Here is an 11,832-nt window from a genome sequence, read left to right on the forward strand (position 1 = left end):
AACTACTCTTTTGTTTACACGTTCCCCATTTGCATAATCACATACTTGAATAGCTTTCGTACTTTCTTTTATTTCTGGTTTTCTGCTTCTTTTCGTGCTCCTGAAGTATATTTTTTATTTTCCTGCCTTATCAGCCCCACTGGCCAGCAGTCATGTCACGTGCGCGCCTCACCAAAAAGTTACTCGACGATCGAAAGTCATTTTCCATTTTCTAGCGTCCTAGCCATGAGTGGATGTATGTACAAACAGCCCGAAAACCCCGTCTGGAGTTACTAACCGCAGTCCGCCTTCTTGATTTGGTCAAGGTTTTCTCGCCTGTGTTGCCTGAAATCGAATTCCCCGATGAAAAAATCAGCTTGGACGAAAAAGTCATCTTCACCATTGGTGCTGGCTTGTTGTTCATCTTGTCCCACCTCCCAATATACGGGCTTATCAAAGATGCTCCTTTGAAAATGACAGACCCATTCCCTGCTTTGCGTCCTCTCTACGCCATGGAACAGGGTACTTTGTTGGAGTTGGGTTTGTTGCCTGTGATCACCGCCGCTTTTGTGTGGCAGATTGCTGCTGGTTTGCGCATGGTGAAGGTCAACCTCTCGTACTCGCAGGAGCGTGAGTTGTTCCAGTCGGCGCAAAAGTTGACTTCTTTCACTTTGGCCGTTGTTTTCGGCGTCGCTTTGGTTTTCTCCGGTTACTACGAGCCTGTAGTCCGTGGCGCCGGGTCGGCGGTTTCGTGGACCACGTACGTTTTGATTTTGACCCAGATTGTCGGATGGAACTTCCTTTTGACCTTGATCGTGGAGGTCATTGACAAGGGTTACGGTTTCGGTTCTGGTATCGTGTGTTTGCTCAGTTTGAACGCCGCCACAAGACTCGTGCGTGATGTGGTTGGCTTAGAGATGGTCTCCACTGTTCCTGGCGGAAAACCAGAAACTTACGGTGTGGCAATTTACCTTATCAAGGCCTTGTTCTCTTTTGACCTTACCACCATCAAAAACGCTGTTATTGGTGTGTTCTCCAGAGCCGGCTTCCCAACCATCGGCCAGGTGATTCTTGCTTTGGTTACCGGATTGGCCACCATTGTTTTGCAGAACTTCCGCGTCGAGTTGCCTATTCGTTCCAACAAGGCCCGTGGCACTGCCAATGTCTTCCCAATCCGCTTGTTGTACACTGGTGCTTTGCCTGTTCTTTTTGCCTTTACCGTTTTGGCCAACGCGCAAGTCACCTTGCATTTTGCCTCTGTGTTTGTTGAGCCCTTCTACCCACTTGTGGCTCACTTGTTTGAGTCTCGCTCCGAGACTGGCAAGGTCGTTTCGGGCTTGGCTTTCTACATCAGCGCTCCAGCATCTTTCACCGAATCTCTCTTGTCGCCTATCCGTGGAGTGGTTTACACTTCGCTTATTCTTGTTCTCTCTGCTGTCTTTGGCAGATTCTGGAGTGGAATCTCTGGTTCTGCTCCAAAAGACATTGCCCAAACTTTCAAAGACCAGGGTATCGTCATTGCTGGCCGCAGAGACGTTTCCGTGACGAAAGAGTTGGCCAAGATTATTCCTGTTGCCTCTCAAACGGGTGCTGTTGTTTTGGCCGCTTTGGCTTTGGTCGGCGAATTGACCGGTTCTCGTGGCAGAACAGTAGCTCTCACCGTTGGTGTGTGCGGCGCCTTCTCTGTCTTGGAGGACTTTATGACCGACTACCAACAGTCTGGCGGAGCTTCGCAAATCATGAGTTCTTTGGGTGGCTACCAATAGACAGTTGCCGAATGTGTATAGATGTTAGCGGGACCCGTGACGCTGCCTAATAAATATCAATTCAGACAAACATCCTGGACCAGTGTAGTGACGTCAACTCGTGGGTATGACTCTTAGAAAATCGAAGAAACCATGTAGAAATAAAGCAATACCATAAGAACCTTCATAGAGGCCTCTATTCAGCATGATATAAGACTACGAAGAACACACTTTCATGCTTAATCTTATTCAAGAAAAAAAGAAAAAAATACATTGAATGATTTCCCTTTCAAAATCAACAATCCAGAAGATTGTCGCTGTCTTTCTCAATAATCAAGTCGTATTTCTCATTCTTTATCTAAGTGTGCGCGCAGCCGCATCTATATCTTATCCACTAACATCTTATCCGTATAATCTTCTTCTGCATGGCGCCCTCGTACAAAATCGTGCTTTTGGGCGATTCTTCGGTCGGAAAAACCTCTTTGGTCCACCGTTTCATCTCCGACGCCTTTGATGCGCATCTGGCCAATACGATAGGAGCGGCTTTCATTTCCAAAGAACACACCAGCAATGGAAAAACCGTCAAGTTGGAAATATGGGACACGGCGGGCCAGGAAAGATACAAGTCCCTCACGCCCATGTACTACCGCAGCGCCAAGGTGGCACTTGTTTGTTTTGATCTTTCTTGCCCCGAAAGCTCTTTTGAACGAGCACATTATTGGGTAGAACAGCTAGCCGTGCTGGGACCACTGGATATTCGGATCAAAATGGTTGGAAACAAAAGTGACCTAGCGCTGGATGCCGATTTGAGCACCATCGAGAGCTATTGCGCTGAACACGAGATTCCGTTGCTTTTTACGAGCGCAAAAGATGGGAAGGGAGTGAAAGACTTGTTTGACGGGATCGTGGCTGAAACAAGCGACGAGATTTTTGAGGAGACAGAGGAGCCTCCGATTTTAACCATGCGTGTTCGTGAAAGTAAGTGCTGCTGAGATACGACACTGTTCGGCTGCGCATGAACACATGAATTAGCACTGTGATTGACATTGTGGTTGGGCTGACTGTAATATTCTGACATTATTTAGTGCTCATAAGGAAACTGGCGGGACTGGATGTACTATAGCTGGATTACGAAAGAAACAGGTATCCTAAGTATCCATTTTTAATTGAATGACATCTGGATTGGATAACCGAGTTAGTTCCGGTTGTTTATACTAACTACTTGGAGTTTATCATAGCTTCTTTATCTGTTTGACTATAAGATTGGCACTTCTCTTAATTTGAGGAGCTGCAAAGTGGAGAGGTGAAAGTGAATATTACGACTACCAAGAAGTCGTTGCATTGTTTTATTCGAAGAAACACTCATCGTGAAAGTTAATTGATACCTGAATAATCGCTACGTTATCCTTTAGCTGTGCGTTTCAAATTTACACTCAAGACATGCACTGGCAGATTTATTTTGCCCTAGACTATATTACAAGATCGACAGCTCTATATTTACACATGAGCTGTGCCACTGCTGACTTCACAGCGCCAAAAAGCCTCTTGAGAAGTATATTCCTTCCTCAAACAGGACAAGATCTTCAAAAGGTCTCCCAATAAACACCATTCTTTAGATCTCTAGTCCCTTCGAACGCCAGTATTCTCTCTTCACATCCTTGTCCAAGTTGGTGCGGACTTTTTCTTCCTCTTCCGACTCGCTTTGTATGCCCATAAATGACTCAACTGACGCCTTATTTTCGTTTTTCTGAGGCTGCTTGTGCTCTGGCGCAACGTATGTTTCCTCTTCCTCACTGGTCATGTCAGATAAGTAGTATTTATCGTTACCATCCGCACCATCGCTCTCATCATCGTCTTCATCATCCAAATGGCTTATCAAAGCCGAATTGACCACTTTATCTCTGTCATCATTGAAGTCTCTATCCTTGCCCCGATACTTGATAATATCGCCCAAAATCAGCTGGCCTATGCGGTTCTTGTATGATGCAGCATGAAGCTCGTAGCACTTTTCCACAAGAAGCTGATATGCCCCGCCAAAGGCTTTCTTCAAGTCCCGCAAGTTGTACGATGATCGCGTGATGTTGTTGGCTGGATCCAGCGGATCCTGGACCACTATCGAAAACTGACCACGGCCCGCAGTTAAGACATGGTTCCGCAGTTTGAGCAAGTACCGTGGATCTTCGCCGTTGGCCAATGCAACAATGAGATGGTCATAGGAGAAGTTGCGCCCGTACAACTCGAAAAACTCAATCAACAAGGTGCCCAAGTTCTCCATCACAGAAATGTTGCCCGTTGAGACACGCGGATGGAGCCGCAAGAAGTGGTACATCAAAATAATCGTGGCGTATCCGCCCAATCCGCCCACATGAACATTGTTCAAGCGGCGCAGGCGCAAGAACTGCTTGACAATCAAGACCAACTCACGAAGCCCCGGCATCGAGTCGAGCCATTTCCGAATACGCCGGGCCGCATCTAGACCGTTTGTACGTTCAAAAGAAATGTCCACATGGATGTTGTACTGTGGATCGACAAACTTGATAATGGGCACCTTGGCTGTGGCAATCACCTCGATGTTCTTTGCCAACTTGTTTGTACGGAGAAAAGACGAGAGCTGGTAGAGTTTGCCCCGCTGCTCATAGTCTCCCGTGGTAGAAATCACCACCATGTCTATGTCCGAACCCGGCAAATATAGGTCTGTAGCACAAGAGCCAAAAACATGCGCCTGGGTCTGAGGCCAGAACTCCGCTATGCGCCGTTTCAAACGGCGAATCACAGTGTTCCGCACCACAATCTCCTCCTTCGACGGCGAGATGTAGTTGACAAAGTCCTTGATTTCCATCGTAAGCCAGTCGGCGATTTCACGTTGCTTCAGATGGTCGTGGCCCTTGACCCACGGGTACGGCGACGAGGCCAGCTGGCTATGGTGCCGAGAGCCGGACTCGTCGTCGCTGAGAACGCCGTCATCGGATAAGTCTTCCGCCTCGTCTTCAGAAGACGAAAGCCCAAGCCGGATATAGTCGTTGTTGTTGGTTAGGTCGTTGGGAGGAGCAGCATCTGCTGTTTCTGGTATCGAGTCTAAGGCCTTAGCCTCTTTGGTTTCTGTTTCTTGCGTTTCCTCTTCTCTATCCAGAAACACCACAACATCACTATGCGATTCGTCACCCGACTCAACGAGAACAATGTCGTCCTGGGGCTCGGGTGGAAGCGTCTCGAACGTATTTTGCGGCTTCTTCTTCGTTTTCCGGGCCTTTTTCCGGGTCACTGCAGGCTGGCTGTCGTTTGAACGTTTCTGGCCCATGATGGTGCTTTTTCTCATCTCAAGCGCTTCTTCGCATTGGCGTTATACAGGTTGGTTTTAATTATCGCGGCTTCTCAAGCTTCATCGGCGGATTATGGGCAAAAATCAAATAGAAATGAAGTTCATTCGCATAGAGAAGACAGCCACACAAAGAAAAATCGCATAATGGTTCTTTTAAACTACTATTCGTTATTATTCGAATACGGCTGAAGTCCGGTTTTTCGGTCGGACATTTCGCACCCTGATGATCGTGAGAAATATTACGATGCCATTATATGAAGCTTGTAGATCCTTTGGCTCTCGTTAAATTTTTTTGATAGTTTTGATTAGTGGTTTAACATTGGCTCAAACTTTCGTGAATTGAAAGGCGAGCTTTGTAGTGCTTTTGTTCTAACCATAAAATCAAACCAACATAGTTGACTGAATGTCGCAGAGAATCACAGCTACAGGCGAAAATCATCCTCTCCAAATTTAAAGCTCCTAGAAACCCAAATGCCTTCCATAAAGAAAATCTTTCGCCTCCCAATAATTCGTTTTTCCATTTTGTCACTTATGATCTCTTTCCAGGAATGGATGATTAACTTAGATACTGCAACAGTCACTATGCTTTGAGCCTTTTGGATATTGTAGATTCTTTTTGATTGCATCTGATTTATTCTACTTCGATGTTGTTGTATTTATTTCGTTACCTGCTACATCCGTTGCAAGCTTTCTATTTTCTGGATGATTCTGGACAACATAAATTCACAAAATTGAAATCAATAAATTTTAGCGAGACTATATGTGAGCAAGTGTTTGATGGCAAGAAACACAGAACTACTTTTTCAAATGATTCATGATGAGTATCTAGATTCTGATATTTATTTTTCTACTCCCGATTCCCCGGCCCTTTCTTTCGCATCTTAACTAGCGATTGACGGGGATAATTTCCCGCATGTTGCATTGGTGAATGTAGCATACTCCTAAGTGCCTTGACAAAGAATCGTTCGGTAAGCGGTTATCTAACCATAAATTGCTTGACACAGACAAAAACAATAGCAGCAAACGCTTACTCCCATGTGAATCAAGAGGATCGATCGTTTGTGACCTGACTAAATTCCATGATTCGACCAAGCTCACATTCGAGATTGCGAAACAGCCAACGGTCCCAACACCAATGCTTACTGAAATTAAGGCTTACTGAAATCAATGCTTACTGAAATCAATTCTTACGAGATCAGGCCTGGGTCGAGCTTACCGAAGTCAATGCCTACCGAAGTCAGCTTTCCGAAGTCAAAGCTATTCATTCTGTCTCCGGCCAGTCTAATGAATGCGACGCGGTTCGCGTTCACCGCTCGACTTCTGCTCTTTTCTTCAACTTTGTTTGTTTTCTTTCCTTGCTTTTGTTTTGCATTCACATAGGCGTCCGTTTAGCTTTTGTTTTCCTTTGTTGTGTCTCTATTGTTCACCATCTTCTCTATAGTAGGCGCGCGCCTACACAAGAATCAAGATGCCTAGGTGAAACACCCATGTGAATGGAGATTCTCACATCGATACTTTGAGGCTGTTTCGTGCACTTTTCAATGCATCAGAAAGTGAAGCTGAAGTTTGACTTTCATTGTGCGCCGCCGCTGCCGGCCCGATGTTCTAGCAGACGGGAAATGTAAAAATAGCCAGAGGCTTGAGGTCGCGGCATGAATACCATCCGACAACAAACGGGCAGGCACTTTAAATAGTGCTGGGGCGGCCCTTGGGCCTGCTGCTGCTCTGACATTCAAGAATCTCACTTTGACTCCAAAGCAAATCACTCGCTACTTGCTTGGTTCCATTCATTAAAGCTAGGTCTAATTACTGGTCTACGAAGTAAGGCCCAAGAATTACTAGTCTAAGAACTGGTCTGAGAATTTCTGGCTGAGTGCTGCTCAAGTATCGACCATATCATGCTCCCCCTTCTCTGGCTACTTCCGCTTGCCCTAGCAGCGTTTGACACACCTGCTACACCTTACTCGCCCTATGAAATTACGTGCCCCAACGAGAATTTCACCCGAGATGGCGATTCCATATCACCCCGGGAAAAAGAATGGGTTGCTGCCCGGCAGAAGAAAACAAACGAGGCTCTTGCCGCATACTTGGCTCGGGTTGGTGTCGATGCCCACAAGGAAGTCTTTGAGTCGAAACAGCCTCCCAACATTGCCGTGGCGCTTTCTGGAGGAGGCTGGCGTGCTTTTCTCGGTTCTGCCGGTGCCCTTTATGCCATGGACAACCGTACTGCCGGGGAAGGTGCGTTGGGAGGTGTTCTCCAAAGTCTGACGTATCTCGGGGCACTTTCCGGAACTTCGTGGATCGTGGCGCTGCTTGCGCTTCAAGGCTTCCCTACGATCGAGGAGGTTGTGTACGAGAACCCGGATGACATTTGGAACTTGCTGTTGGAGCGAGGCCTTGTAAACCTTACCCAGATTATTCCCTTGGCGGCCAACGTGGCTTTCAACGACTACAACCGTCTCTTGACTCACTTTAACTACTGGGACACGCCTTCGGGCCAAGGTATCAAGGCAGACGTCGAGGCCAAACAAGCTGCCGGCTTTAACATCACGTCTGTGGATGTGTGGGGCAGAGGCTTGGAGCACCAGCTTTTCGCCGAAAGCGGAAACAACTGGCTCAATGGTGTCACCTGGCTGGACATCCAGAAAGTTCCTGCTTTTGCCCAGCACGACATGCCTTTCCCTTTTGTCACAGCTTTGACCAGGAAGCCTGGTGAAGTCTACTATGGCATAGACTCGCCCATTGTCGAATTCAATCCATATGAGACTGGCTCCTTCGATGCATCCATCAACACTTTCCACGACACAAGTCTTTTGGGCTCTCAGGTGGATGACGGTAAGCCTGTGGGCAGATGTGTCAAAGGATACGACCAGGCTTCGTTTGTTTTTGGTATCTCGTCGTCGCTCTTCAACATGTTCCTCAACACCTTGGTCTGTCCCGTGTGCAAGTTCAATCCTATTCTCAAGTTCTTTGCTCGTCGTCTTTTGCTTCTGATGTCGAAAAACCTTCAAGATGTGGCATTAGTGCTGCCAAATCCGTTCAAGAACTCGCGGTTCACAACTCTGGATGACTACAAAAAAGATGATACCCTCTACTTGATTGATGGCGGTTTGTCTGGTGAATTGTTGCCGCTCCTGTCTCTTATTGTGGCTCCTCGGCAATTGGATGCGGTGTTTGCCATTGACAATAACGGTCCCTTGCACCCCAACGGCCTGTCGATCATCTATGCATACGAGAAGCAATTTATGCCCGAGGGTAAGTCTATTGTGTGCCCATATGTGCCTGGTGAATCAACTTTTGGATACTACAACTTGACTGCACGTCCCACATTCTTTGGCTGTGATGCCAAAAACCAATCCTCTTTGGCCAAAGATGGCGTGGTGCCACCTTTGGTGGTGTACTTGGCCAACCGTCCTTTTGAGTTCTGGTCCAATGTCAGCACCCTCAAGCTCACGTACTCGGACCGCGAGAAGAAGGGTATGATTACCAACTTCTACGACATTGCCACGCGTATGAACAGTACCCTTGACGAAGATTGGCCTAAATGTGTTGGATGTGCCATGGTCCGTCGTCTGGAGGAACGTGAGGGTATTGAGCAGTCTGAAGAGTGTAAGAAGTGTTTCTCCAAGTACTGTTGGGATGGCCAGCTTTACGAAGATCCAAACTATGTGCCCCCAGGCAACTTTGACCTCGAAGGCAAGACTGATGAACCCATGGAGTTGTGGGGCAACAATGAATATATCAGGGTTAACCCATATGGTGATCCTCTTTGGGAGCGCATTGGTAAGGCGTTGCTTAACTGGGGTGGTACTACCTTCTAAGTGGCTCACGTCTTTGCCTGCAAATGGCCCCCACTCAGACTTTGTCTTTAGCCAGTCTTTAGCCAGTCTAAGTGTATGACTTCTTTGCTCATTGATTTGTCTTAGTCCTCAATACCCCAAGTTTCGCCTGTCCTTCACACTGTCTTTCAATTCCTCTCTCTTTCAAGCTTACGGTTTCTATACTCTGTTATGCACATTGTTACCTCCTATTTATTCAATCTTTGTGTAGCCCCAAGCCACGGCCGTGATCAAGACGCCGATAGCCGCCCCATGGAGTGACAAATAGTCAGGCGCTATGGCTTCCACTGCTAGACCGGCCAAATTCAAACATTTCGCAAGTCTCACTGACTTTGTTGCATCAGCTGTTTCAAGAAGTGCCAAGTCAACCAAGTATGCAAAGACAGATAGCCTTCTGCGCTGGAATATTCCGTTGGCCAGTGGTAACTGGAACCGCGGTACCACAATTTCCGATACAACACTGGATGGCTTTTCGATCTCATCAATTGCGGCCAGTTCCCCGTTGTCTATTAATCGGCGCCATTTTATGTTTTGCAAATAGGCCATGGTGTCTTGCGCCGTAAAAGTGGAACTTTCTTTGATCAACATATAGATCAACACGTTAAAATCCTGCTGACATTCGCTAAATGCTCCCTGGGACCTAATTACGTTGTCTGAAAACCATTCGTGGAAAGACTCAGGCAGAAGATTCGAGTGCCACTTTCCAATGTCGTTTCTGATTTTCTCTGGGTCTGTTCGGTCAGTTAGTTCCTTTTCGAACGGCAAACAGCCGGCGCATAAGTAGCAGAATATCATTCCAAGCGAGTACATGTCGCTGCTCTTGGTGAATTCGTAGGCTAGCTTGCGCCCTGAAGAATAATGTGAGTACACCCAGAGTTTAGGATCGGTAAACTCAATCGTACCCGTGTTGCCACGTCTTTCCTCATCCACATGCAATGAAAGATCTGCCATTCTTTGTTTGTCGATGAACTTTCCTTCGCCAAAGTCGGAAACAAGTACTTTGGGCAACAGATCTGCAGCATTTTCGAGGTCGGCTGCAGATTCGAATACGAACGGCCGCAGAGATGGCGCATATTTCTTGTCAAGAAGACAATTGGATGGTTTCAAGTCCCGATGCAAGATTCCATGGGAATGCAAATATAGAACCCCTCTAGTAATGTCGGAGCAGAACTTCCAAATCTCAAAGTCTGAAAGCCATTGGGGTTTAGCAGGTTCGGGCATCGAAGGGTGCTCCCTCTGTAATCTTCTGCGTTGACGTTCGTGTTCAATGCGTTCCTTTGCGGACATGTATTTTTCCGTTTGGAAATTGCCGGCTATCATGTTTTCCAAGTGTCCTCCGTCACAGTACTGTTGTAGAATGTAGACGTATGGTACTTCATCGTTTAAACCGGACTGTTCGCCGTTTCTGTTCAAAAGAATAGTATTCAGATCTTTTGCTGAGCCCATTTCCATCCACACATGGTTGTAGCGGATCAAGTTGTTTTCGTTTGCGCCCTGGGCCGACAATTCATACAATATCAAAACCTCATTGAGCACATGGTCAAGAAACAGGACATGGTCGCCGATGTTGATTCGCTTCACAGCATAAACTCCAAGCTGGATGTTCTTGAGCACATGCATCACCTTGTAGACCTGAGCATGGGCGCCGGAACCCAAGATTCCTGGCGGAACTTTCCGGAAAAACCGCTCAAAGTAGCCCTGGTTGAAGATGTCCAGAGGAAGAGAATCCGACAGCGCAATCGACCGGCCGCCAAGCGGGAGGTTTGCCAAGAGCTTGAAATAGTCATGGTGCAAAAACGGCAGCGGCACATAATCATAATTCCGGAGATCCAGCTCGGTATATGTGGAATTGGAACTGCGACGCCTGAAACCAGAGCGGGAGTTTTCTGCAAACGAGTGTCCACAGTGAGGACAGTAAGAGTTGGCCTGCTCGGGCCCATAGCGGTGCTCTGAGTCCGGCCACTCCAACGCCCGTGAAGAGAACGCATCATGATCCGTAGATTCAAACGGTAGCGCCCGCACTAGTTGAATGGTATTTTCTTGGCTATCATGGATCACCAAGATCTCGTTCGCCGGATCGTGGAAAACAATCTCGTTGTGCGAATTGTAGGGAACAATAGACATTTTGAACGGGGAAATGTTCGTCTTGTTGGCTTGTTTCTTTTCGCTTGTGGTAGGAATTATCTAGGTAAATGACATGTAGCGCGAAATCTGGGGTAACTTTGAGTGCATGAAGAAGGTAATCTTAACCCACAACCAAAAAATGCTGGAAAATATAAAAGAGGGTTTATTAATGGCCTTTAGCTGTATCCTAGACTGGTCAAGAAAATAAATGTGAAACAAGTAAAAGAAACTAAGTGGTTAAGCGGAAAAGGGGCAGAAAATTGGGATTCCAATACACAATATATCCAAAAAGAGCCAACAACACACCTGAAACAACATTTTTCCCTTACTTGCAATATTTTAAAGTGGCAACAATGCAAAACTGCAGTACCAGACCCCAAGAATTTGACTCTGGTAGGATCAGCGCCTTTCGATGGACTACACTTACACTAAAAGAGATGTCTGGATCATTTCCCTTCTTAATCTGAACCGTACGTTTCTTACCTCTTTGATTGGTTCCGCTTAAATATCTTATTCTTTCGTTCATTCATAAGGGCTAAAGGTTTTATGTAACTAACTTTGCCTGGTTGTTCAGTACCAAGTGTTGTTTCTCCGAGATCTGTAGAAAACCTAGAGTTTTTAGCTCAATTAGCAGTTTGGAGGTTTCGAACATGGTTTGTACAAAAACCTTGGCCTCTTTGCCATATTGTGGTACGACACGCATAAGGTTCCCACATGATGCTTAAATGTTCCTTGCGGAAGCAAGAAAGGAGGTGTACTGATAAACGTGTTGCATCTCCATCCGCTCGTCTCGAAATCATCTTCCAGTAAATATTTGTTCTGTGAA

At 46.5% G+C, this 11,832-nt stretch overlaps 5 protein-coding genes across 5 annotated transcripts; 3 read left to right on the forward strand and 2 right to left on the reverse strand. All coding sequences in view use genetic code 12, as the record gives it.

Moving 5' to 3' along the window:
* Positions 1 to 233: 233 nt before the first annotated feature.
* SSH1 (Ssh1p) lies at positions 234 to 1,745 on the forward strand (the record flags this gene model as incomplete). The annotated part of the gene is made up of 1 exon (XM_002618713.2): positions 234 to 1,745. One exon carries the CDS (start codon positions 234 to 236, stop codon positions 1,743 to 1,745), a length of 1,512 nt encoding a protein of 503 aa, XP_002618759.2.
* A 404-nt stretch (positions 1,746 to 2,149) lies between these two features.
* On the forward strand, positions 2,150 to 2,716 carry YPT53 (Rab family GTPase; the record flags this gene model as incomplete). The annotated part of the gene is made up of 1 exon (XM_002618712.2): positions 2,150 to 2,716. One exon carries the CDS (start codon positions 2,150 to 2,152, stop codon positions 2,714 to 2,716), a length of 567 nt encoding a protein of 188 aa, XP_002618758.2.
* A 620-nt stretch (positions 2,717 to 3,336) lies between these two features.
* Positions 3,337 to 5,040, reverse strand: FOB63_001214 (non-canonical poly(A) polymerase; the record flags this gene model as incomplete). Its single annotated transcript, XM_002618711.2, has 1 exon — positions 3,337 to 5,040. The coding sequence occupies one exon, from the start codon at positions 5,038 to 5,040 to the stop codon at positions 3,337 to 3,339; it is 1,704 nt and encodes a 567-aa protein (XP_002618757.2).
* Positions 5,041 to 6,941: 1,901 nt separating this feature from the next.
* On the forward strand, positions 6,942 to 8,864 carry FOB63_001215 (Lysophospholipase catalytic domain family protein; the record flags this gene model as incomplete). Its single annotated transcript, XM_002618710.2, has 1 exon — positions 6,942 to 8,864. One exon carries the CDS (start codon positions 6,942 to 6,944, stop codon positions 8,862 to 8,864), a length of 1,923 nt encoding a protein of 640 aa, XP_002618756.2.
* Positions 8,865 to 9,074: 210 nt separating this feature from the next.
* Positions 9,075 to 11,006, reverse strand: FOB63_001216 (protein kinase; the record flags this gene model as incomplete). The annotated part of the gene is made up of 1 exon (XM_002618709.2): positions 9,075 to 11,006. One exon carries the CDS (start codon positions 11,004 to 11,006, stop codon positions 9,075 to 9,077), a length of 1,932 nt encoding a protein of 643 aa, XP_002618755.2.
* Positions 11,007 to 11,832: the final 826 nt, after the last annotated feature.

Source organism: Clavispora lusitaniae (assembly GCF_014636115.1).
Source record: "Clavispora lusitaniae strain FDAARGOS_655 chromosome Unknown tig00000038_pilon, whole genome shotgun sequence".
NCBI classification, from domain to species: domain Eukaryota; kingdom Fungi; phylum Ascomycota; class Pichiomycetes; order Serinales; family Metschnikowiaceae; genus Clavispora; species Clavispora lusitaniae.